At 33.5% G+C, this 26,739-nt stretch overlaps 3 protein-coding genes and 1 long non-coding RNA gene across 22 annotated transcripts in view; 1 reads left to right on the top strand and 3 right to left on the bottom strand.

Annotated features, from left to right (window-relative positions):
• The first annotated feature begins 919 nt into the window (after window positions 1-919).
• On the top strand, window positions 920-2,826 carry LOC130818816 (AAA-ATPase ASD, mitochondrial-like). The gene has a single exon (XM_057685043.1). The coding sequence runs from the start codon at window positions 1,115-1,117 to the stop codon at window positions 2,513-2,515; it is 1,401 nt and encodes a 466-aa protein (XP_057541026.1). The 5' UTR covers window positions 920-1,114; the 3' UTR covers window positions 2,516-2,826.
• Window positions 2,827-3,833: 1,007 nt separating this feature from the next.
• Window positions 3,834-15,924, bottom strand: LOC130818817 (beta-glucuronosyltransferase GlcAT14A). The gene is made up of 4 exons (XM_057685044.1): window positions 14,965-15,924; window positions 14,616-14,691; window positions 14,395-14,510; window positions 3,834-4,915 (listed from the first exon to the last, which is right to left on the bottom strand). The coding sequence occupies exons 1-4, from the start codon at window positions 15,611-15,613 to the stop codon at window positions 4,401-4,403; spliced, it is 1,356 nt and encodes a 451-aa protein (XP_057541027.1). The 5' UTR covers window positions 15,614-15,924; the 3' UTR covers window positions 3,834-4,400.
• A 1,560-nt stretch (window positions 15,925-17,484) lies between these two features.
• LOC130818814 (uncharacterized) lies at window positions 17,485-25,131 on the bottom strand. 19 transcript variants are annotated; one of them, XR_009044002.1, is made up of 15 exons: window positions 24,967-25,125; window positions 23,459-24,858; window positions 23,289-23,358; window positions 22,902-23,183; window positions 22,714-22,777; window positions 22,042-22,081; window positions 19,964-20,109; window positions 19,639-19,877; window positions 19,386-19,485; window positions 19,163-19,278; window positions 18,972-19,050; window positions 18,768-18,879; window positions 18,447-18,620; window positions 18,249-18,368; window positions 17,485-18,156 (listed from the first exon to the last, which is right to left on the bottom strand). It is a non-coding gene; the product is annotated as an uncharacterized LOC130818814 (long non-coding RNA). The 19 variants fall into 19 exon arrangements; XR_009043999.1 differs by adding an exon at window positions 20,893-20,989 and having other exon boundaries at window positions 19,964-20,140; window positions 22,902-24,858; window positions 24,967-25,127; XR_009043998.1 differs by adding an exon at window positions 20,893-20,989 and having other exon boundaries at window positions 22,902-24,858; window positions 24,967-25,127.
• A 1,314-nt stretch (window positions 25,132-26,445) lies between these two features.
• Window positions 26,446-26,739, bottom strand: part of LOC130817727 (uncharacterized) — a 715-nt gene continuing 421 nt past the window's right edge. The window contains exon 2 of the mRNA XM_057683583.1: window positions 26,446-26,739. This exon is cut by the window's right edge and continues 119 nt beyond it. Coding sequence (XP_057539566.1) covers window positions 26,446-26,739 — 294 coding nt within the window.

Genomic DNA, 26,739 nt, shown 5'->3' with positions numbered 1-26,739 from the left:
TGAAAATTTGATACAAGTCACTTAATTTGGATAATTTGGTTAAGGCTCTTGAGAAGGCCAAAATTGATGCGAATTAAATTGAAGTTAGAGGATAAAGAGAAAGAAAAGGAGAAGGAGAAAGCAATGGAAGAAAAGAAAGTAGTTGATGATTGTGATCATTATCATGATCTAAAAATGAAGAAGATAATGTCAACAACAAACCATAATGCCCAAACATTATAGTTTTAGAAACCAAATTCAAGTGAGAATATATAGTACTTTAGTGATGTTGCTTCTCACATTATGTGTGAAAATCTAAGCTATAGTGGGAGGGTAGTATGTTGGTAATGTTGTTTCAAATATTATGTAAGTGAATATTTAATATTTTTTGAAATGTAATTTTGATATTTTAGAATTTTGTTTTCGTTCTATAATAAAAAGTAATTGATTGTATTTATTTGTCTTGCCATGTATTTTCACAATATGAAATTTTTATTGTTTTTAGCTATGTATAACTTCAAATGGAAATGATTCGACAAACGTATTAAATCTTATAAAAAGTTGTCTTGTAACAGAAAAAACGGAGGAAGTACTTTATTTTTTGGTTCTAATTTATTTACAATTTTCACACTCCCCCCTATTCTTTTTATTTATCTAATTTCTAATTACACGTTTATCAATATAGTTATTTAACCTTCAATATCTTTAATTGTGCATAATTAAATACTATAGAAACTTAAAAATTAATACTCCCTTCAATTTCACTCTTTTGATTATAATTTTTAATAGAAAGATGATATTAATGTAAGAGTAGTAAAAATTAAACTTTAAAAGCTTACAACAGTAAACTATATGTCACATAGAGATACGACAAGAGCTTAAAGTTTGTCATTTAGTAGTTAATGGACGAAAGTGGTGTAAAGGGTCATAAGTGACTGCTGGCTGCTGTTCAATTTAAAAATCGCCTTTGACATGTGAGAACCCTCGTTAATTGTTACTCCTCCACAGTCCACACCATCCGCTGATTATCACATAAACATAATTAACCCAATTTCCAATTCCCACAACTAATTTGTTGAGTTTAACATTTAACAAACATCAAGTTTTTGCGATTGAAGCTTGAAATCAACCCATCATGGCTGCTGCGAAAGACTTGTTAACTAATTTCGGTTCTGTAATTGCAAGTCTGATGTTCTTCTGGGCAATTTTTCAACAATATTTCCCTCATCACCTTCGTACTCACTTTGATAAATACTCGCAAAAATTCATCACCCTTTTCTATCCTTACATTCAAATCACATTCTACGAAGCCACAGGTGAAAGGTTCATGCGAAGTGAAGCTTACGTTGCTATTGAGAACTATTTGAGTTCAAATTCAAGTAAACAAGCAAAGAGATTAAAGGCTGATTTGCTGAAAAACAACCAATCTTTGGCTTTAAGTATGGATGAACATGAAGAAGTCGCTGATGAATATAAAAGGGTTAAAATTTGGTGGGCATTTGGGAAAATTGTCAGTAAGCAAGCGACAATTTCATTTCATCCGCTGGCAGATGAAAAAAGGTTTTACAAGCTGACATTTCATAAGAAAAATAGGGATCTAATCATGGGAGAATATCTAAGTTATGTAATGAAAGAAGGAAATGCAATTAAAGTTAGGAATAGGCAAAGGAAACTTTACACCAATAGTGGAGTTCAATGGAGTCATGTTGTATTTGAGCATCCTGCAACCTTCCGAACATTAGCTATGGACCCAATAAAGAAGGATGAAATAATTGAAGATTTGATTACATTCAGTAAAGGAGAAGATTTCTATGCAAGAATTGGTAGAGCATGGAAGAGAGGATACCTTCTGTATGGACCTCCTGGAACTGGGAAATCCACTATGGTAGCAGCAATGGCAAATTTACTGAACTATGACATTTACGATCTCGAACTTACTGCGGTTAAAGATAACACAGAGTTAAGAAGGCTGCTGATTGAGACCTCGAGCAAATCGATTATTGTCATAGAGGATATCGACTGCTCGAGGGATCTTACGGGTCAAAGGAAGAAGAAAAAAGAAGAGAAAGTGGAGGAAAATATTGCAGATGAAGAAAAGAAAATTGCAATGTCTATGATGGGAAGAGAAGAACAGGATATGAGTCAAAGCAAGGTTACATTATCAGGGTTACTAAACTTCATTGATGGGTTATGGTCAGCTTGTGGTGGGGAAAGGCTGATAGTTTTTACTACAAATCATGTGGAAAAACTTGATTCTGCATTGATTAGAAGAGGAAGGATGGATAAGCATGTTGAACTGTCTTATTGTGAGTTTGAAGCATTCAAGATTTTAGCATATAATTATCTGAGAATTAAATCACATCCTTTGTTTCCAACAATTGAGAAGTTGTTGGGTGAAGTTAAGATGACTCCTGCTGATGTTGCTGAGAATTTGATGCCTAAGACAGCAAAGGCGGATGCGACTTCCAGCTTAGAGAGCCTCATTGATGCATTAAAGATGGTTAAGCAGGAAGTAGAGCACACATCAGAAAGCTAGTACATGATTTTGGGCAGAGAAGACCAGTGGGGGCTTCTTTTTTTTTTTTTTTTTTAGATTGTTAAGTTACTTGAATAAATTAAGCCTCATTGTTCTGTAGTTGAATTGATATTGCAACTCTAATAAAAGAATGCCCTTTTGGATACATTGAATTACAGACAGTAGAAAGAACATTAACTTGCCATTTTCTGTTTAATGTTCAAGAAATCTGAATTCTTGATATATTGAATTTAATGTTTCTGGTATGGATAGTTTACTTTATGAAATTAGCTGAACACAAGTTGTACAATATTGACATAAAAGATTGCAAACTTCATACCAAAATGCTTAGAAAGCTCTATCAAAAACCTTATGTTACTTGGACTCTTTTTCTTCACGTACCTGTGTCCGATCCTTAATGCTCTGTGACACTTAGACACTTCATTTTAAGTGTAAAATTGAATACATAGACATCCGACATTTTGACGCTTACCCATATCGAACATCAGTACCCGAGTCCAAGTAACATAGCAATGACTCAATACTTCTCTGTTCTCAGAATATAAATCTTCTTTCTAGCAATGTAATTACATTTCCTGTATTCTTGGAAGTAATAGTTGTAATTACATTCAATACTTCCCTAGTCTCTTCTCAGCCTATCATAAAATAAAAATAAAAATAAAAATAAAAAAAGACTGATTTAGTGTGATCAAAATACTTGACAAACAAAAGGAGACGTTATTTGACATTCTTAATCGCATTTCACCAACTGAATCTTCAAGTGCCTCAATCCTTCATAGCTCTTTTCTACCTTAATCCATCTCTTAGAGTTTGTAGTATTATTTAAAAGTCATTTTCAAACTTCAATGGCCCAATATTATACTTCAGCTAAGTGAAACATTGAATTAAATGAGTTTTTTTTAGAAAAAAAATTCTCAAATAAATTTAAAAAATTTTCATTCTCCAAAATAAACGTCTTTGTCCAAACCTAATGTCATTGCTTGTTCGTTGTTTATATAACAGCGAACAAGATAAAAACATGTTAAAAGTCAAAAACTATTTTACCACGAATTTGATCGCTCATAGTAACAACAAACAATGTCGTGGTAAAAAGTTTTTTTCTTATTCCCTGCTATTAATAGCGAGCAAGCCATAACATGTAAAAATTACCGGGCTAAGTTGTAAAAATTACACGAAGAATAAGAAGTCATGCCCAATGCCCATACAAAAATGTTAGTGGTCTAGTAAGAAAATGCATACAAAACAACCACATTACTAATAACTAATGATGAAAATAATATCAAATTGACAGGACAGAAATAAAGAATATAAGTGGATCTGAGGCTAACATTTGAGGTTCATAGCAAGGTCATGTAGTACAGCTACTACTAATGATCTCAATTTCAGATTCATAACAAGAACACATTATACAAAACAAAACACATTACTAATGAAGTATATGAATTGAACCTAATTACATTACAGGACAGAAATAATGAATTTCACTGGATCTAAGGCTAACATTTGAGATTCAGATCAAGTGGAATGGTAGAACGCAGAGGTACAAACAAACATTGAATCAATACCCAGAATTTCCCACATATGCCTCCTTTCAAAAATAAAGGATTCATGCTGAAAGCTTCGGCTCATTACAAAACCCTCTCCCTTTCCTGCAAGTTCGGAATAAAATGGGAAAATATGGATCCTACCCTCATATAACAAACGAAACTATGTATACACCATGGTTGAAGCAGCCAAGCAGCCAAGCAGGGGCTAGTATGATACCTTTGATTTATCCGCAAAACATGATGATCCTCTCTCTGAGTGAGAATTACCCACTGTGTTCCGTCTGAAACTAATGATACAATTGATACAACAATTCCTCCAATCTGATGGAGCGAGCACATCACTTACATTGATTTTGCTGAAACTTTTCGGATGACAGAAGTGAACTAACAAGTTTTTCCAGCCTTTTTGCTCCGGATGTTGGTCTCAAAAGCGTGGTATTTCCTGCCAACAGACATGGATCAGTCCCATTTTTCCCACTCCCAATGCACCAACCACCAGGAACAATCATTCCAGGACCTCGCAACAGGAGCTCAGAATCTATCTTGTCAAGCACTGGATCTTCACGGTGAAACTTTCTTGCAAAAGGAGCATTGCTTTCAACCATCCTCGATATGTCCTCCACAGTGAGGTAATGAGGATGCTGTTTGGGCGGATTGTCCCAAGATATGAAATGAAGGTCACTATTAACAGTGGTGTTTCGGAACTCCTGCGCATTACAAATCACCGTATGGAAATAGCCTTCTGGGGAGGAAATAAAATTTGCATAGTACATCAGAACAGTACGTGGTAGGTTGTCCCATCCCCAAATGGAGTAGTCAACAAACGGACGTGAAAGAGCCATCCAAGCAGAGCCTATATAGAGTAAAACACTGCCGTTAAAATGGAGATGTACACTGTTTTACAAAAATTATACTTCTAGTTCATACCAAATTGTTAAAAAACATTAAAATGGAGAATACCAAGCTCTCAGAAATAATCAAATAAGCTTCTCATATAGAACAAATAAAAAAGATATCCAAAGAAGCTCAAACATTCTGCACCATATATTTTGTTTACTTTACTAAGAACAACTCCCGATTGCAATGTTGGAAACCAATATGCATAGTTGCTATTTAAGCACATTCACACAAACATCAAGCTCAAAGGTACAATCTTTCCATTTGTTTAAAAAAAAAAGGTTTCAAGACAAATAAAATATGCCACAAATATCAGGAGCGTCGTCTCTTGAGACAACAGGCATGTGAGGCCATTATAGTTCAACAGGAATGAAGCAGCAATACAAGTCTTTCTCAGTCTCTGTTCTCTTGCGTCTTTTCTGAGTGTTTTAGGGGTTTCAAGATATGAAACATTAGTTAAATGGAGATGTAAATTGTAACAACTAATATTAACAACCATAACATATCGACAAGCACAAGCACAACCTTTACATTTCAGTTATTTTGAAAACCTTTGCAGAACAACCGAGACAATGCAATACGGCCTTATTTTTGAACTTCATAGAGGGAAGGGCAATAGATGGAAGAAATCATTTACACTTTTTACAAAGTAAAATCTTCTAATATTGAAAAATATTTGAAAGAAAAACACATCAATTTTCCCTCCCGTTCCTTCCCCTTCCCTTTGCTTCCCTCCCCTTCCTTTCCTTCCTAATATGTTATACAAACATATTTTTACACAAAGCATTAAGCAAAACTGAGAAAGTACTGCTGGAATTCATTCAAAAAAGATCAAATGCAGTGTGATATACAAAGGATCAGACCGTCTGCTCCTTACAGACCAAATTCAAAATCTTCAGTGTTCCGTCTAGTCATTTAACAGCTGGCTAGAAAGCAATCCACAGGGAAAATCCTTGTAAAAAGTATTTTTGGCTTTCATGCTAAGCTAACCAATCTACCAAATTGATTTTTTACTATTCCAAAAGTGCATAGTACCATTACATCATAGCCAAGTTATTAGGATCAGGATTCTACCTAGGATCGTTGAAAGGGTAGGATCAAAATCGGTAGAATCGGATCGTAGGATCGTGTGATTCTACAAATATGTATTAATGAGCTTTGAATTACAGATTATCAATTATATTTGTTATCCTTTTAAGTTTTAAGGAGTAAGTAAAACCTTATTTGACTCAATCTCTTACGTTTTTTGAAAAAAAATACTTTTAATAATCATTTTCAAATAGCAAATCGTGAAAACCTTGAATTTTATAAAAGTATTGATATAATTATTTTAAGTTATTATTTACACGTAGTGAAATCTGTATTACATGAAAATATTTTACGATTGCAATTACCAATGTGGAATCGGATCCTTGGATCATGGGATAGTAGAATCGTGTTATGATCCTACCACCTAGATTCTTGAGCTAAGTAGGATCGCACGATTCTACCACATTAAGATCCTACCTACGATTTAGATCAGTTGCCTATTTTTGGATCGTAAGATCGTAGAATCGTAGATTAGAATCGGGATTCTGATAACTATGATCATAGCCAATTGCTACAAAAGCACTTTTAACAGATTATACTTTGTTTCAAATCAAAAAAATCTTTGCTGCCAACTACCCCTCGAATTAACGTTTGAGCAACAGCCTTCAGCGATCTTCTGAATTGTTCTAATGCAATGCCTCGTTCAAAAATCTCTTCTTTATCCTTTAACCTTCTTCATTAACTATCATTTAACATGCCAATTAACATCCATGTTTAAGAGTCTCCATCAATACACTAATGACTATGCATTGAACCACACTTAAACACCATATTAAGTTACACACTTAATCATCCATCTTTAATCCTACATAGGATTCCACACACCAATGCATATAATTTATTAGGTGCACTCAAGTAACCATTAATATCAACAGTTATAGAACGGAATTTAGCGTCGGAACAACTTTCAAACAAGTTACGTAACGGTCGTTATATAACATGACGACAAAGTTTCAATTCCATGCTCTTATGTGCTAAACAAACCTTAACCCCAAAGGATTGGGTTTGTTAAATAAATCAATAGATCAGTCATAGTGGCCCCTCCACATGAACTCTCCTTCATTTATTTCAAATTTCTACCATCTCACCTCATCATCATCATCATACCCAGTGTATCCCGCTCATAGAAAACTATGATCAGGGTCTGGGGAGGGAAGAAAGATGGCAGCTCATACCCATAGAGGAGAGTGCGATCAAAGAGTCCCTCGGCTCGAGAAAGGTCTTCAAAGAGAGAGAAACCTGCAACTTACAAATAGGTATGCAAATGGGTCATTTGTCATAAAAGTTCTCAAAACAACTTTTAGATATGCAAATGGGTCCATGCATGATAAAATCTACCTATCTTACCCAATGTATGTTCCCATCACAGGATAACTTTAGATGACCAAAAAACCCTACTATGAGTATATGACTACCATAACATGACCGCCAAATTGTGAATGCAGTTAGACAAAGAAAATTAGTTTTTTGGTATTTGATAACATTTGATGATCTCTATTTATAATAGAGTGATTATGTTAGGAATTGGTAGGAAGGGGTAATATAGGAATTTAAATAATATTTTAGTAATTAGTTAGTTGCGGGAGTAAAATGTAGGGATAAGTAGTATAAATAGAGGGAAAGGGTGGGAATTAGTCACTCAAGAAGTGTAATAGTTTTAGTAAAGTGTAATGCTCTTTAGGAGAGAACAAGCCTCTCGAATGCTTGTATACTATCTTTTGTAATCATTCTTTGTTTACAATCGTTCTTCGTTGTAAAATCACATCTTTACATACAAATTGATACTTTTATATACAATTTTCTGTTCAATCTTTAGTGATTTCTTCTCATGGCCCACCCAATCCATAAAAATTGATATCAGAGACGTTCGAGAGGTCGAGGGGTACCATATCTTGCTTATGATGGCGTTCTTGAGTCCAAGAACAGCGACTGTCGAGGTTGGAGTATTCATGGAGATCAACAATGTCCACACATTGTCATAAAAAAGATATCGAATCATATGGAGGAGTTGGTTGCACAAATGGACAAAACAATTGAAAGGTATTCTCTGGATATGAAAGAAATTTTTAGACAATCTAACAATAATTTGGAAAATCTTAGAAACAAGATTTTAGAGGATAAGAAAAAATCAGATGATCTTTGGGAGACTTTAATCATTAAAATGAATAAGAAATGTGTGAAGGTAGAAATCGGTGAAAATGTGGACAGAGACTGTGAAAAGGATGCAGAGACTACTCCAAATGGTCAAGAAAATGTCGAACCAAAGGTGGTTAAGGCTATGAAGGAGGAGATGTGCGCGATTTTTGAAATTTTGAAGAAAAAGACAACCAGAAAACAGTATTTCAGAAAAACAATCTCAAAGTTGGCGAAGTGTTTTGAAGTTTATCGCCATTCTTGCAAAGGAAACGAAGCTAAGGCATCTTGTTCCTGTTTTGGCCGCAAAATCGAAGTGAAATGAGTTTTTAGGTCTGAAAATAAGAAACAAAGGATAAAGAGGAAACATGAAAGAAATAAATAAAAAAAAAGGCTACTTACCAGATGGTTGTTCGTGAAGCATCTATTCTATGAGAAGCTTAGAGAAGTGGCAATTTTGAAAATGTTGCGCAGTCTAGGGTTGAGAAGATGGCGAAACCGAGGAAGAGGAAACACTATTGACTTCATAAACAGCGGGTCCGGTGGCGGACCAGGCAGCGTCAGATTTTGCCGGAAAACGCAGTGTACTTCGGCGTTTTTTGCCGGTTTTGAGCATGGTGGGTCTGGAGGTGGCCTTGGTCTGTCGTGGTGGCTGATTTGGTCGGGTGGCAATGCAGATGGTGTTAACATTGTTCGGCAGAAGGCATGGTGATGAACAAATTCGTGGTGAGGAAGTTTCTAAATGGGCCTAGGAGAAGTATAGAAACATATATGCATGCAACATATAATAAAGAAAGTAAGGGCAAGAGAGGAAAGAAGATAAATTTTTGGGTGATGCAAGGCAGTGACATCAGTCGGGTGTCATGCTGACATGAGCAGAGCTTCTTGTACACAGAATACCATTTTCTGACCCAAGAAAATCAGATCAAGCTACCATTCTTGCTTACAAGCTGATTTCCAATTTAATTTTTACCTACCTTGAGGACAAGGTGGATTTTTTGGGGGGTTGGTAATGTTAGGAATTGGTAGGAAGGGGTAATATAGGAATTTAGTAATAAATAATATTTTAGTAATTAGTTAGTTGTGGGAATAAAATGTTGGGATAAGTAGTATAAATAGAGGGGAAGGGGAGAGAATTAGTCATTCAAGAAGTGTAATAGTTTTAGTGATGTGTAATAGTCTTTAGGAGAGAACAAGTCTCTCGAATGCTTGTATACTATCTTTTGTAATCGTTCTTTGTTTACAATCATTCTTCGTTGTACAATCACATCTTCACATACAAATTGATACTTTCATATACAATTTTCTATTCAATCATTAGTGATTTCTTCTCATGGCCAACCAATCCATAACAGATTAATATGTAATGAACTCTATTTATAATAAAGAATCCTAGTTGATTTAGAAAACATATTTCCTTAACAAACTAAAAGATAAGGGACCTAAATATTCCTATAAACAAGGAAAAGATATAATCCAAAACTAAAAGATACCGTACAAAATTTAAGATAATAATTAACTCTAATTAAAGCTTATGAGACAAATTTAAAACAAAAAGACAATTATTCAGTTGAAGTTGTGAAGCAATTTTAATAGTTCTTGCTCCCTTAACATCCATATATTTTCCATCGACCAATTTAATGGAATTTTTTGTGATTTTGTGGAGTTTAGGAAATCTTTTGGATCATAAGGCAATGGTAGTAGTCCTAGAATTAAAAATCTAACTTCTATGGGATTTTTGGGTTTTCTCTCCGTTTTTAATCCCCTAGAGTTTGCTTTTTCAATAGAGGCCGAAATTAGAGTTTTTGGTGAGGCATTTAGGTTTTATCTCTCCAAATTTTGCTTTTCTAATGAAGGTCATGCATTAAGTTTCTTCCAACTCTGTTTGGCTCACAATTTTTTCCTTGTGCCACTACTACGTTACCGATATTATCATAATTTACTTGATTCTTCATTGTAGATGCATTTTTTTTTCTTTTGCAGCTCTCTTTATGTGATCCGACCACCACTTCGAATAACCAACAAGTTTGAAACAACCTTCTTCTGTGTAGTGTGTTCTTCCATAGTGGGTACACCGGAGATGGCTTTTGTCATCGGATCTTCCATGTTAATATTCGAGGACTCATTATCTAATAAGGGCTCCTTTTTCATTATTATCTGTTGTGCAATCTCCCTTTTAATAGTTGCATGTTGTTTCAATGATAAAAATCTTCATTAAGTATGTCCCTTCAATCATGTCAAGTGTGTCTTCTAAGCCGGCAAGAAATTGATACAATCTTGTTTCTGAATCATTTAGTTGTATGTGATTGTGTCCATGCACTTTTCATGGGATTAGGCCTTCTTCTGTGAATTTCTTTTAATATTGATGAGTTTGCTATAATATATCTCTACAAACTCATGAATTTGTTTTATGGTATTTGCTTTTATGGTTAGATCAAAAGATTTATAATCCATCTCTTCAAAAGTCATACATTATTTTGATTCCTGGCCATAATTCCCTTGCTAAAAGAAAATCTAGATATTGATTTACCGACCCTTATTCAATATTATTGATTATACCAAGAGAAAACAACCACATCTTTATGGGCCCGTTGAGTGTGATCTTGGTCCGTTCTTAGAGGAGGATTGGCAGTGATATGATTAAGTCGTCCCTTTTCACTAATTGTCAGATGCATTAATCAGAACCATTTGTTGTAACTTGTAAGTCTAGTTGTCTAGTTTTTCTGAGATATTTATTTTAGTATTGTTATCTTGAGTTGATTTGTGGGTGTTTTTGTTGCAATACTTGCAATAACTAGTTCATGGTAATTGACGTTTCTGGGGTTTCTATTATTTCTGATTTAACTTAGATCGAATTTAAGAACAAGAACTTTTAGAAATAATGTCTTTTATTGCTTATGTTATTTGTATTTGATCAATATTTGATGACCTTTATATATAACAAAGAGTCCTAGCTAACTTAGAAAATGTATTTCCTTAACAAACTAAAAGATAGAAAACTTCAATAATTTCCTTTGAACAGGGAAAACATATATTCCTAAACTAAAAGATATCATACAATTTAAGAAAATAATTAACAAATACATTTATTCTTATCTTATCTTATTCTTAGCACACATCATTTTCACATTTATCATTACATATCAATATTGTAATGGGAAATTCCACATGGTAGCACCGCACTTTCATGAAACGCTAGTGGTAGCACTTTTGTAAGATTTTTCCACATGGTAGCATCCGGTTTATGCCTTATTTAACTGTCATAGCATTTTTCGTTAAATTTTTGTCAATTTTCATTTAATTCATTATTTTGACGTTTTGTTGGTTGTTGTTTTTATAATTTGCTTTAAACCATTTTTATGCTCTCAAATGTTCAATTCACCATTAATTCATCAAAGCTCTCAAATGTTGTAACAAATTTGTTTTTCATTCAAATTGTTGTCTTTATAATTTACCCTAGTTAAATACATATATATTAGTGCTTGAAATGCGCCTTTTAAACTTTATAATTCTAGTTAAGTACATTAAGTGAACATTATGGCTTATATAATAGTGCTCAAGGCAAATGCCAACAATTTGAATGAAAACAAAATTGTTACAACATTTGAGAGCCTTGATGTATTAAACGGTGAATGAAACGTCAAAATGGTGAATTAAACATATAAGAGCAAATAAATGGTTTAGGGCAAATTATAAAGACAACCAACACTTAATAAAGGTAAAATCGTAAAATGGTGAATTAAACGAAAATTGACAAGAATTTAACAAAAAATGCTACGACAGTTAGATAAGCATAAACTGGATGCTACCATGTGGAAAAATCTTACAAAAGTGCCACCACTGGCATTTCATGAAAGTTCGACGCTACCACGTGGAATTTCATTATTGTAATAAACCTTGAACACAAGATATATAAGTCATAATTTATTAATTGCAAGTTCAAATCAAAATTATAGAATAAGTCGGGTTCAGATCAAATAATTCAACTTTCCAAATGGATTAACTTGAAAGTCTACATGAGAGAAAAAAGCATTTCTGCATAGTGTATAAGCATCTAGAGTAGAGGTGTTCAATGGGCCGGGTCGGGTCGGGTCATGTCAAATGTTAAACAGGCTGAGCGGGTTAAGCCCGTTTAAATACGACCCACTTTGACTCGTTTTTTAAAAGTTCATAAAATAGTTTTTTTTTTTATTATACTTTATGACCTGTTAGGTCAATTCAACTATGAATATAACAATATCATAAAAAAATATTTAAAAAAGCGGTAAAATATTTTTTAACAACCAATATCTATAACTATCCGACCCGACCCTTTATAAAAAGGCCCGTTAATGGCCCGACCTATTAAAATGTGACCCGACCCTTAACCCGTAGGGTCGACCCGCCCCATTGAACACCTCTAATCTAGAGCAAGCAAACACAGAAATTAATTGATCAAGAACACTTTAGATATTACGATGAGAAGCAATATCGTCAATTATTCAAATCACTTAAAGACAAATCAAGGAATTTTAGCACCATGAGTAAGAAAACTACAAATCAAAGATATTTGTAGTTGTAAAACTTTAGGATTGCATTATGGGCATTTCAAAATAAATCATTAGTTTCACGCATAGCATAATAATGTGATAACGGTCACGATTGTCGAACAACATCAACCAAAATTATGAGATATCCTAAATATGGTTGATACGATACAACACGACCTTATTTTGCATTATGATTTCACATTTTTGAGTGTTCTTGGACAGACATTTTGACAACTGTGAAGTTATACTCACTACAACAAAAGAAGTTCTTTCAAATCACACACCCACTCGAAAACTTTTGTGAAGCTTGAGTATGACAATAAAGCATAGCAAATACTAAGAAAAACAAAGGTGAAGGCAATTTTGTTCAGAACGCATCACATTTTGACTGGCCAAAACAACCACTATTTTTGCTTCATGCCATATGCAACACGCCACAAGTAGCCGTAATACAGCACAAGGGTTTAATTATAATTGATGAATGAAGACAACGATAGAATCATAGAACCAGTTAAAATTTCGATTAGTATTGGGGATGAATATAACCACAATTTAAAAAATTAGCCTAAACCAATTTAATGATTTGGCTTAGGGAGAACCCTAGAAATTATTCTAGGAAAATTTCTTGTTAATATGATAGAAGAGAAGCTTGTAGAAGAAGACAATAGGATATAGGACTTAAGTTACTGGAAAAAAGGAAGGAAATTGAAATAGAAAATCCTACAAGTAAAGGGGGTATAGTGAAAGAAAGGTATAATGATAAATTTGTGTTCCGAAGGGCTTTTATCTCATTTGGGAGAGAAACAAACCACATTTCAGCATCTCTTAGCTATGGAAGTCCAATTCACAATCCACAATCCCATGAATTAATATTAAATTGATTATAAACCTAAAAGGAACGGTCTAGTTGTGTGAGAACTACGACATATAATCCCAAAACTAAAGCATTTCCTTCACAATAAAGTCTTCCATTAGTGTGTAGAAGGATTAGGATATCTAGATAACTTAAACTCAACTGAAAGTCACATTTATAGGCTTACAAACAATAAAACTCTACACACGAGAAACCCTTTCCCTACTTTTCTTCTTTGTGGATTCTTAAGAAGTGGGGTCTTGGGTAGTAGTGTAACTACTCCACACATGCATGTAATACCAATAGTGACATGGTGGACCTCTACTTGCCATTCAAACTCACAATATCTTCTTTTTACTAGAATACCCTATTAATACAGATGGGAGCCATTGTTGCTATTTAAGATTCATACGACTCCCCCCAAACACCAAAAAATTTTATCACAAAAATCAAATCATGAGATGGAACAGTCAATTGTTTTTATCCTTGTAAATAATGTGATTAGTTGGCATTGAAAGTTTATCTCTTACTCTTTGGATTAAGGTAACCTTTTGTGTACTGCCTTAGCAAAACTATAATTTTGTCAAACTATTTTGGTTTGTTATAGAATAAGTGTAACTTCCTAAGAACTTTTACTTCCCACCAATATAGAAAGTTTTCTTGCCAAGACCCCCTAGGTAAGATGAACTTCAATGAGACAAAGAGCTTCCACTTTCCATGTTCAACCAAGCAAGGTCAAGTTGCAAGCAATTTTATGGGAATGAAACTTCCAACAAATCACCATTTAAAGAAAGAATTTAAAACAAGGTAGTCTAGGATAAGCATGTGCACCTGTGAAGAGTTTAAAGGCTGTGGGCACACTTCGTCGTTGCGTCACCCAAAAGACATCGGCTTTCTTGGTCTGATACAACCCTGGATCTATAATGACTGGTTTTGCTCTTTGAAACCTAATACATACATTCGAGCATGGAACAACTCAATATCACTTTCTATACAATCACCTAAACGCACTTGATAATCAAAATAAAGAAACAATTTTTGCAAATGCATACTCTTTCCAGCCAATGTTGCTTGTATGATCGATGAAATTAAGATCTCGCGGCAAATTGGAAAATGTGTGCAGCAGATCTGCTCAAAGAAAACAACCAAAACCATCAATGTAAGGAGTGGCAAACAATGCCCCAAAATGAACCCTTTTCAATCAGTTTACCAGCACACTAAACTAAATTGAAATTCCAACAAAAGAAACCAAATCAAGATCAACAAACCCAAAAAAAGTCCAATATGCACATAAAATCCCAGCAAAATTGAACTATAATCACCAATCATTTCGATTTTTAAACCATGAAAAACAAAAAATAAAAAATAAAAAATAAAATTAAAGAAAGCAAACTGACTGACCGTCCTGAGTAACAAGGGGATAATCAGAAGCACTAAGATTAATAAACCAATCCCAATGACCACCTTCCTTTAACAAAATAGCAGCAGCATGAAGAGTATTAGCCACCATTGTGGGACCACGATAAGTAACCAAATTAGCCTTAGTAATCATCCTAACATTATTAAACTCCTTAAAAACAGGATGATCTTTAACAAAATTTTCCAAATCAAGCCTTTCATTAAGGGAAGACTCCAAATCCAAGTGGACAACATACTGATTAAGTGGGTGGTAAAGGGCAAGAAGAGTTCTTTGAAGAGAATTCCCATCCCCAGAAGAACCTGAAATAAGGTACCCAAATCGAGGTGGAGGGGGCAAAGAAGCGACTGGCAAAGGGTGAAGCTTTGATTCAACAAAAATGGAGGAAGAAGAAGAATGGTACAATGCAAAAAGAGGGGAAGTTGAAGATGTAATTAGGGTTGTTAAAAAAAGGAGAAAAAGTGAGAAAATTGAACCAATTGCAAGTGGGAAGATCCATTTTCTTCGATTTTCAATGGAAATTGATGTGGGAAATTGATTATAATTATGATTAAGATTGTGATTATTATGTGGGTGTTTAAGATTTAAATAGTAATTTCGCAATCTCTTCATCTCTCCTCCAACCCCAACCATGAAGAACAATGTTAAGGGTCAGATGAGAGATTGTATCAGCTGATGAGAAGTTGAGAATTTGTTTTCTTAAATTGTACGTTTGTAGTTTGTATGATCTGGGGATGAAGATGGATTTTAGATTGTCGTGAAAACGGAGAAATCTTAAGAAAATGTTTTTAAAATGGAGAAAGCTTTGAAATTTGGAAGAGTAATCTTTACTTTGTGTGTGGATTTTATTCGAGGAACAAGACTACAAAATGCCATCGGAAGTCGGTTTGGGTCGAACAACCATTACATCGGCTGGCCTCGGAAGGGTAAATCATTTTTAGGATTCTACTCCCTCTACTTTTAAATAAGTTCATTTATTTTTTTTCAATAATATATTTGGTTTCTACACATTTTTGATTAATTTAATTTTATCATTTTTATATTGCTTATGGTCTCCGCATGTTTTTTACTAATTTTATAAAAATATTTTTTTATCAATTTTGGTCCCCATATTTTTTCCACCAACCTTCTTTTGATATTTTTATATTGTTTATTATTCAATAAAATAATATATTTACCATCTAAAAGATTTTATTTTTATTAATTCTCGTGAATATTTCTTATAAGAACTTCATTAAAGAACGGATGGAGTATTATTTTTCATGTCAAATTCATATTCGGATTTTGATCCACATTAAATTGATGGGTTCGGATTACATCTCAGGAAAATACTTTTGACCTGGATTTATGGATCAAGGAGACTCATTTATATTTTTAAAAAATATCAAAATAAATATTACATTTAAAATTCTTCGATATAAAATTGACCTAATTACATCTATAGCCTAAATCCTAATTCCTTTCACCTACTTCACTCTCTTCTCCATTAAACTAATTCAATCCTAAATATCGTTATTGGCATAATAAAAAATTATGAAATTGATATTACTAAGGGGTGTTTGGTGACAAACAGATAATAGCTCATAGCTGATAACTAGTAACTGATTGGAATAACTGCTTTGACTAGCTAATTTCAATATCTAATTTTGACCAAATGTTTTTAATAGTTAATTAAAAGTGTTTGGTAAAATATGGTTGATATATAGCTAAAAGTTGATTAGTGTAAAAAGAGAAATAAGGACATGACGAATTTATTAAACTAGTTGTGGGGCAACGTGCTACGCACCCGATCCCCCAAGTTATACTTTTTAGTTTGACGATAATAGTTTGCGTATATGCGGCTTCGAAGTTACACTTTTGAGTTTGAAGATAATAGTTTGCGTATTTTGAAAAAGTGTGTTATGATTTTGAAATAAACCAACATTTAAAATGTTGTAGGTAGTTGTCTTTCCTAATCACCTTCGAAATGCTCCATCTACTACTTTGGTCCCAAGCAATGTATCCCAAAATATTTTAACACCATCTACACCCTTGAATGCATCAGGTGCATTCAAGTCATTATTTAAATTATATACAATCCCATTATTCTTTCTCAAAGTAAAGCAATGCCTATTATTTTAAATTATATACAATCTCATTATTCTTTCTCAAAGTAAACCAATGTCTATTATTCTTGCTAGAATAACAGTCATAGCCTGTACACAAGCCCATGTCAATTGAACAAGCAAACTGCAATTATAGGGTGCGACATTAAATTTAAAATAATACACTTGAATTGAACATTCACAAAATTTGCGATGTATTATATATCACAAGCTATCAACGAATGCTTGTCAACATAAAATTTATCATATGGCACCTACATTAAACAATCAAAAGATCTTCATATTGTCATACAACAAAAATCCTAAAAGAAAGACCTACCAAAATCACAAGCTTTATGATAAGATATCCAAATTAAAAAATAAAAAAACATATATAAGTTCATAGATTTATTCAATCAATGATCATCCAAGAAGTGGTAAGGCTTTGTATTCAATTGAAGTGTCCCCATATAAAGTTGTAATACAAAAGCAAAGATAGTACTACATGTTTAATAAATAGTTAAGTAAAATGAACATGGTTGTGGTGAGTTAGCATGAAAAGTTAGAGCTCCTATAATTGGAGTTGCCAAACAAGTGTTCCAAAAAGGAAATAATATTTAAGATAGTGTTTCAAAAGCTAACATCGTAGACAACTCAAGCGTTGAAGTCCAATACTTCGGAAGAAGTGGTTGCATCCGAAAAATCTAAACTGCGCTTCACTGTCCCTACTTTCTTTGATGCAGATGACGGTTGTGGATCATTTGAAGGAGCAATAGTCAATGGAGCTGGTACAATTTGCTCTGATGAATGAGTATCAGTCTCTACTTTATCTGATGCAAATGATGGTTCTTGAGTATGTAAAGAAGTATCATCAATTAGTTAAGCGGGTACACTTTCTTGTGATGAATGAGTCTCGGGCGACTTGCAGGCCAAGTGTTGTGGATTAGTTGAAGTATCTGGTGCAATTGCAATCGATTTTAGAACCCAGTTTGGCACACCACTTTTAGAGAGAGTGACAATTGGAACCAGCTGTATCTCAATCGGTTTCACTCGTAAGGATTGAGCAATGTCTTGATAAGATTCAATATGTTCCTGTTTAGTGAAGATAAACTAATAGTAGTAAGTGTACTAATGATTAAAGTTACGAATTTGCCAAAGTTAGATTTTAGAGATTTTTGCCTTACATAAGTAGTTGGACTATATAGTTCATCGATAGTTTTTCCAAAGAGTTCTGCTATGGTGTCATTGAATGCAGTAGTTGGATAGAGCCCGTGCTATCGTGGGCGTCGAAAGTGAGCGCTAATCTGATAGATGGCAAAAGCAAAAATTGTATATGAGAGTTTTCAATAGATAAAGTTGTACATATACATTTATGAACCAACCGTGGCTTAGCGACGCTCTCTTTCTTGTGGCACCATGGACATTCAAAAACTTTATTCCTTTATTGTCTGTCTTTTTAGTGCATTGATCACACCCTATAAATTTTCTTATATCATTGTAGCTACAATTCTCGAGCAATGCTTTTATCCAATATCGCTCTTCTTGGATAGTATTTGCTGCTTGTGGAATTAAAAAGGGTTAGTTTTACTTGATTGATACTTCTTATAATTCTATTTTATAATGATTTTTTTTGGATATATGTAGCAAAATTATAAAGGGATATAGATAATAAACTGATATAATTAGAAAGCTAGATTTAATACCGTCTTGCTTTTGATGAAGGCAATTGTGGTTTGCTGCCTTTGGTTTAAGGGCATGCGGGTCTTCAGGATTTGTGTTTTGCGCTCGCAAAGAAAGGATCCATGAGAAAAGGCCCTACTTTAAAAAAAAGAACATGTATTGAAGGAGACATATAAGTTTGTGTGTAAATGCATTGTTAGGAATTGTTTATAGATTGCGTGCTTTACCAGTGGCTTAGGGAATCTGCCTTGTCACCAGTTGGTGTTGGAATGATTAAAGACGACATCGTAGTTGATAGGCCAAAACCTAATAATTTTCAAAGGCAATTATCATCGCATAAATGAAGATGACAATGGGTTTATCGAATATTAGATTAATAAACGGAACCACAAAGAACAAAATATGATAGTAAGTATACCCTTGTGAGATGTAACCCTTAGAGATGTGAAACCAACGATTTGATTTTCAGGAGGCTTTGTTTTAAAGAAGTCTGCCATATCATTCCATGCCGACACAATTAAGGGTTAATGTGAGCTACATGAGTTAGCCCGGAAAAAGTGTGAAAAAAGAAGTTGGTCAATGAAACATATAGAATACAATAGATAAATATGTTTAAAAAGCTAAAGTGTACAACACTATACCTATGATCAGTGATAATAATTTCTGACACGCTGTTTTGTTGCTCAAATGCACCTTTTACCATGGGCTTATCTCCAATGAAAAGAACAACATCAATTATATCTAAATAAAAAATGATTGGTGATGAGTTACTTTCTTGATAATGTACTTATAACTTGTATGTAATTGTACGCATAAGATATTAAATATATATGTTTTATATAAATGATATTAAAACTGTTGAATATATGTACCAAATCTATCATAAGGACCTACTGTTCTAGGAATAGTTGCTATTGAATGATAGACTGGACCAGAAGCGTTGGAAGAGGAACCAATGGCTTGAATTACAGTCCGCTTACTAAATGTCATTTGATATTCCCCAGTTCTGGTTTGGTACTTTTCATCGATGGCCTTAATTGTAGGATTCGAAATCAGATACTCATGATTTTGTTGAATTAAAGAATCATATGCTTGTATGTCATTTTCGAAGAGGTTGCTCTCATAACATCACCCTAATAATAGTAAGGATCAAATAACAGTTAGCTAAAAAATGTAATGTTGATTGAACAAAAAAGTTGTTATTGTTTTGTGTATATACCTTTTCATCTTGCAGTAGAAGGCGTTGGTATTTCTTTTTGCCTCGTGATTGAAACGCTCTGGACTTCTCAATGACCTTGATTTTAACTTTATGTACTGCTGATGTGTTTGTTAATTCATGCAAAGTAGAATACTTTTCCTTCATGTCTACAGTGTCAGAGTAATCAATAATTCTACACTGATAAATAGAAATATGCCTAGTATCAAAGGCAAAATGATCACAAACCGAAAATAATGCGCCAAATCCAATATAAAGAATGAAATGAATTTTTAGGATTGTAAACAAAAACATTAATTAGTGCGAGCGTTCAACATTTATGCCAAATACCCATACATGTTGTTTTAACAAGTTGGTGTTGCTGGTTTGATCCTGTACAAGCTTATACAATGCTGCATTGATGCTGTGAGGAAGTAGTCGAGTCCATGATTAAATATGGGTTAATTAAGAAGCTCGTGCAATTACAAAGAATAGAGGCTGAGTGTAGAGAATTATGTCAGATAAGAGTAAGTACAAACATAGATATATGTGAAGGTGTAGGAAGAGAAGAGGATGAAAGCTTGTCAAATAATATGGTTATTGGGTGGATAGTAGATTGGCCGTGGAGGAAGAGATAGGGGAAGGAATCGAAAAAAACGAGAAGAAAGAAATTAAGATGGAGATATTGAAAAGAGCCAGGGCAGGCTGTGTTTCTGAGACAGAAGATCCTACTGTAGTAGCTGATGTTCTATGGGCAAGGCACTCTTTAAATCATGTGCACTTGCCCCACTACATTAACAGACACAATGAGGATAGATATAAATAACCCTAATGATAGGTGAATAGCAAATGAAAATGCTTGATATAAGCAAACCAACATGATTCAACGCTCAATATAGGGAAACCATTTATTTTTTTACAAATCTTGAATAAGATACGTTTAATTCCTATACCTGGTGAAAGCTCAATATTTGAAGATGATCCATCCCTCAGAATACAACAACTCTAATAACAAGAAGGCAAACCTTACTCCCAAGCTAATATGGTTGGCTACATGAACAAAAAATTCAGATGTTGTAATGGTGCAAAAATATTCTCATCTACCATTCATTTCTATCAAGTACTATATGCTCTTGTTCATTATACTGCATACTGCAATCTATGCTTGTTGTGAAATACTGAAATCACCTAAGGAAGACACAAGCTGGAAGAATATAGAGAAACAATTCAATCAAGTTGTAAGCAAGAGCAAAGTGACTCTGATCAAACAACAAATTAGAGGGAAAAAACACAAATCAAGGGTATCTTTGATCACATTTCAATCACAAATGATTCATATTTATTTCATTTAATTATACACTCAATTAGAGCATAATAAAAACGAACTGCATTATAGTAGATGTTGAAAATGCTTAGATCTTCGTTTACAAAGATATTAATCCAAGCAAAGCATACAGAAAATGTGTGCAGTTTCCTATGCTGTCAAAATGCCTGAAGTTACAGAAACTATGTGCAGAATCCCCAAACTCATCAGCCTACCCACTAATCCAACTTCTAGATTTTCCAGGTGGGGCTGAATCATTTGAACTTTGCAAAATTTTGTTATGGAATATACATACATTAAGTGCTGAAGAAGCAGAAAAAGGAATTTGATCTATCAGTTTGAAGTTTTTCTTAACTCTTGTGTGCTTCAAGGGTGGAATGTTGCGATCATAACGAAAAGAGCAAAAATATATTCATTCTGTGCAGTTAAGAGCAGAAGTTTTTCTTAATTTTATTTCGCAAAATGTGTGTTCATTTAAATGATCTTTTTTTTCTTTGTTCTAATTAAATGATATGTAAGTCATTGGATAGTGAAACTTGGATATTGAAGTGGTCAAAAGGAGAAAGAAGCTTTGGATGATATTTTTTTGATTAGTAGTAGCTATACTACTAAGAGTCTCATGGTTTTATTTGATAGATCAAAATTCAAATGTATGATTAGTAAATAGCAAATAAGTAAATAGAAATTGAACAATATAAAAAAACAGCAACCCATTAAATGGCATCAATAAACATGTTGATTTTAAAAAGCACATAAAAAAATACAAGTGTAATCATACCTGTATTAAGTTTGAGAATGAAGTTGTAGCAATCAGTTTCCTGTAAATTTGTAGAAAGTGAAAACACAAATTAAATTAACAAAGCACAAGTATATGTTTGTGTATTTAGGCAAATTTGAGAAAAAGAATTTGAGTTACTTGTGTACCTTTTGAAGTGCAAGAGTTTGTGTATGGTTATAGGATTAAATATATGTGAAGACTTGGATTTTATAGATAGTTAGAGTGGTTAAAATTCAGTAACAACAACTCAGCAAGTAAAAAAGCTGTCTGTCGGAACTCAGAACCATGTGCAAACTACTGATTTGATCGTGTGTGCAGTAGTGTATCTAGTTACTTGCAAGGTATTGATTTTATGGAAGATATAAAGCTAAAATCTATCTAAGGAACACTGTGGCACGGTACTTTTTTTAGAAGACTACAAGCAAAATAAAACTAAATTTCACACCTAACATAAAATATGCAACAACTTTTTTTAAAAGGGTCCAAAACAATTAGCATCTAAACTTATTAGAATTTGATTTCCGGACCCAAAGCACCATTGATGCGACTAGTAGAACCTTATTTTGATTCTTTGACACCCACATTAGCTTCTTATATCGTTGAAGAACATCGTCTCAGGAAGATAGCGACTGAGTGAACTACTTTTATGTCTACAACAAACATGCCTCTTACCTTCAAATCAATGTAGGTTTTATGCTTCGCATTCTCAAAGGCAAACAATTTAACATCACGCCACCTGTGAGATACGAAAAAAAACAAATACTTCAGAAAGTAACCTGATTTTTGCTCAATAATACATCAGAAAAAGATCACAAGAGCACCAAAAATCCACAAATAGAAGGCGCATAATAGTCATGTACCTTCTAGTTTCGAGTTTCTCTACTGCTCGAACAAGTGCTTTTACCTCAGAAACATAGAAGGGCTACCTGGTGCTGCGTTGTCCAATATCAGCATGTTTGGATCCATGATTCACAGGCACCACAACTACAGGTGTTGCGCTAGCCTCTGGGATAGGCACTATAGACTTAGAGTTGGAAAGATTATATGAAGTCTTTAAATGCCTAATTTAGAAATGCATAAGCATTGCAACAAATGTGAAACTGTAAACAACTCATTTGGTATCCAGCATAAGGGTCGATTCCCTGGTCATAAGCATTAGGAAAAAGATCACAAATTTAGACATTAAGGGAAGACATTATCCACCTAAACTCTTGAAATGAAGTGTTGCTTTCATATCATATACTAACCTTAGGTTTTCTTCACTAATTATAGTTGAAGCACATTATCCACCTAAAGAAGTTTCTTATATCTCTTAGACTACAAGTTAAAGATCCAAACACATGTGATAAATCTTGTCAATAAGATCTTCTGATGAGTAACTTTTCATAGAACAAAAAATAGTGAGATACCATAGCACCTTGAAGTTTGGATTTACTAAGAAATTGTGTATTTGCATCGCATAACTGTCATAAGTTTGTAGTTCAACAGTGAGATGCAAAATAGCAATTATATCCTGAAAATATTTGTATACCTGCACTATAGACATATACTTATATACCTACGGCTGCACTATTGAAAGATTCACATCTCCTTACAAATATAAGAAGCAGAAGATTGTTGCAAAGGTAATCATGGATACATCAATGTTTCATAAGCATCAAAGTCACGAAATAGACAGAAAACATGTGAATATCAGCTTCACATAACTTAATGAGTTGCATACATAAAGAGTTGCGAGGCAAGTCTAATGTGACTAGCTCCATTTAGCTGTTTCTTAAAGATTTTGGTCAATTCGAAAAGACAATGCAAGGTCATTTTGATGATTCTTATTTGCTCTATTTAGAGGTGAAACAGATATTCTAGCTTCATTAGTTTACAGAAGGATTCTCACGATAAAAAAAGCGGCTTGAAAAAATCATTCGAATTCAAAAACAACTTTCCTTTGACTGAATTTGCAAATTACAAACATTATTATCAACATTAGACAAACACCAATCATCAACATCAATTCAAAAACATCTTTGCTTTTACCGAATCCACAAATTACAGACATTATTATCAACATTAGACAAACACCAATCATCAACATCAATTCAAAAACATCTTTGCTTTTACCGAATCCACAAATTACAGACATTATTATCAACATTAGACAAACACCAATCATCAACATCAATTCAAAAACATCTTTGCTTTTACCGAATCCACAAATTACAGACATTATTATCAACATTAGACAAACATCAATCATCAACATCAATTAAATTGCATATCAACATATTATGTAAAGCAAAGAAGACACTATAATCTAAATTATGTTTCAAATCTTATTACTAACCTAAGAATCAATGGAAGACTACCTTTAGAAGTTAGAACTGTCTCTATCACTTTGGCCATGTGAATTGTAAATTAATTTTAAATTTAAAATATCATCATTAATTGATTAAAAAAAATAAATTAGGCTTAACTTTGCAAATAGAACTGTTTTGTTCGTCGATGATCGTTGTAGATCCGGCAATATTGCAGGACTCCGTGGCGGCGCGTGATCGGGAGGTAATATGTCCAATACCATTGAGTTATGATCAGATGGTTGACACATGACTGTTTTTTCTGGTTTTAATTGCTGATCACTTTTCCCGGGTGGTGGTTCTGTTGGGGAGTGAATGTTTCCAACTTTCCCTTACGCTCTTGTATTTTATTACCTGTTGAATTTACGAGAAACATTTAATATTTCTATTATCTATGAAATAAATGGATATTTCTCCAAGTTTTTCATAAGATCAACTAGTCTTCTTTTCAGGGACCGCAATGCAGCAACTGTATCATAAAAGCAAAAAATACAATGAGTGTAGCATTGAGTTTTTGGATAACCAATATGAAACAGTTAGAGCACAAAAATAAACAATTTAATTAAAGTCATCTTACAAATGATACTACTTAGTAAGCTTGCATTGTAGAGATGGATAAGCATAAAAAGGACCGATGAAACTCTCAACCGATTAAAGCCATATACCAAAATGGCCAAAGCATTAAACTAATTCAGCCAATTTGAGGTGTTCTTTCAAGAAGATCACAAAGCGAATATCCTGAGCTATTCCCAAAAACAAAAAAAATATAGTCAACACCTTGACTTTTGTTAGTAACAAATTTAGAGACACATTCGTATAACATGTGGCAAACATAAATCAACCTAAAATCATTAATTGCGTTAGGAAAAATGAATTTAGGGATTAATGTCTTTTAACATCTTCCAATTAAAAAAAACATTGGATTATTTCAACGACACATTTCCAATTATTGTCCACACCTCTTTGTAAAAGTCGCTATTGTAATCATCCATACCTTGACTTTTGTCAACACAAATACTCCACATGGCGTCTTTAATATCCTTAGCAGAAAACTCAAGGAAAAGAAGTTGTCTATGCTTCTCGAATGATATAGGACCCAAAAGTATGAAGTCTATTATGATTTTCCTCTTGTTAGACAATTAGGTTGAAAACAAACTTATATAAAAGGTGATAAATTTGTTAATAGGTTTGTATACAATAAGACCTGCATAAGAAAAGAGTTGACTAAACATAAATCTTATGAGGTTCCATCCTAAAATCAATTGGTATTAAGAGGAGCAACCCATCAAGTATATATGTTAATCAACCTCTCTCTAATTTTTCAATATGGAATCACATGTGGGTTACTTTCCAATACTTGCCCCTCACATGTGAGCCCATTTGACAGGAACACCATTCTTTTCAAACCCGCAAGTTGTTTTTTATGGAAGAGCAATTTTTTTGTTTCCAGTTGATTAGGAACCGTTAACTTATTATGATCAAAGTTTCATCATAAATTGAATAGTCATACTTAATCTATACTTCAATCTCTTTTCACAAATTCAATAGTCATACTTGTTTTACTTTAATAATCTCATTTTCTTCAAAAAATTCATTCTAATAAATTACCACTTGGAACGATAATATTAGATTATAATGAAGAATTGTGAATAATTTTTTTATGATCAAGTTTCATCATAAATTTAATAGTCATACTTAATCTACTTCAATCATCTCTTCACAAAATCTCTTCACAAATTTAATAATCATACTTGCACCAATCATCTCATTTTCTTTATGCACATTCCAATACATTACCATTTGGAGAGATAATATTAGGTAATAATGAAAAATTTTGAACATTTTTTTTATGATCAACGTTTCATCACTATGGGAATACCTATATCCATCTTTACATGTCCAAACCACCTCTATACATGTCCAAACCGCATCAACATGTTTTCACGCACTTAATTTGTCGATAAAGGGGCAACCCCTAACCTCTCTCTCAACTCGTGGTTCTTTATTCTATTCGTCTTAGTGTCCCCACACATCCATCTCAACATTCTCATCTCTGCTACATCCATCTTATGTTTGAAATCTTTCTTTTCATGCCAACATTTTGTCCCGTACAGCAGAGCATGCGAAATGGCAACTCGATAGAATTTACCTTTCCGTTTGGTAGGAAACTTCTTATCGCATAAAACTCTATAGTGGTTGCTCTCCACTTGAGCCCACCCGCTTGAATTTGATGGGTTACATCACCATCGACTTTTCCATCACTTTGGATAATCAACCCAAAATACTTAAACTTTGTTCTACCAGCAATATCATCCTGCCCTATATACACCTCTAGGTCATTTTGTTGCTC

Source organism: Amaranthus tricolor, chromosome 7 (assembly GCF_026212465.1).
Source record: "Amaranthus tricolor cultivar Red isolate AtriRed21 chromosome 7, ASM2621246v1, whole genome shotgun sequence".
Lineage (NCBI taxonomy): Eukaryota > Viridiplantae > Streptophyta > Magnoliopsida > Caryophyllales > Amaranthaceae > Amaranthus > Amaranthus tricolor.
Note: the sequence above shows the minus strand (reverse complement) of the source record. Positions and strands in the feature narration are given on the sequence as shown.

Bases quoted from the DNA above. Each gene is read 5' to 3' on its own strand.
- LOC130818817 (XM_057685044.1), bottom strand. From the start codon at position 15,613: ATGGTTGGGGTTGGAGGAGAGATGAAGAGATTGCGAAATTACTATTTA. The intron at 14,692-14,964 runs GTCAGTCAGTTT...TTCTTTGAGCAG, and splicing joins TCCCCTTGTTACTCAGGACG to ATCTGCTGCACACATTTTCC. The intron at 14,511-14,615 runs GTATGCATTTGC...TGTATGTATTAG, and splicing joins AGCAACATTGGCTGGAAAGA to GTTTCAAAGAGCAAAACCAG.
- LOC130818816 (XM_057685043.1), top strand. From the start codon at position 1,115: ATGGCTGCTGCGAAAGACTTGTTAACTAATTTCGGTTCTGTAATTGCA.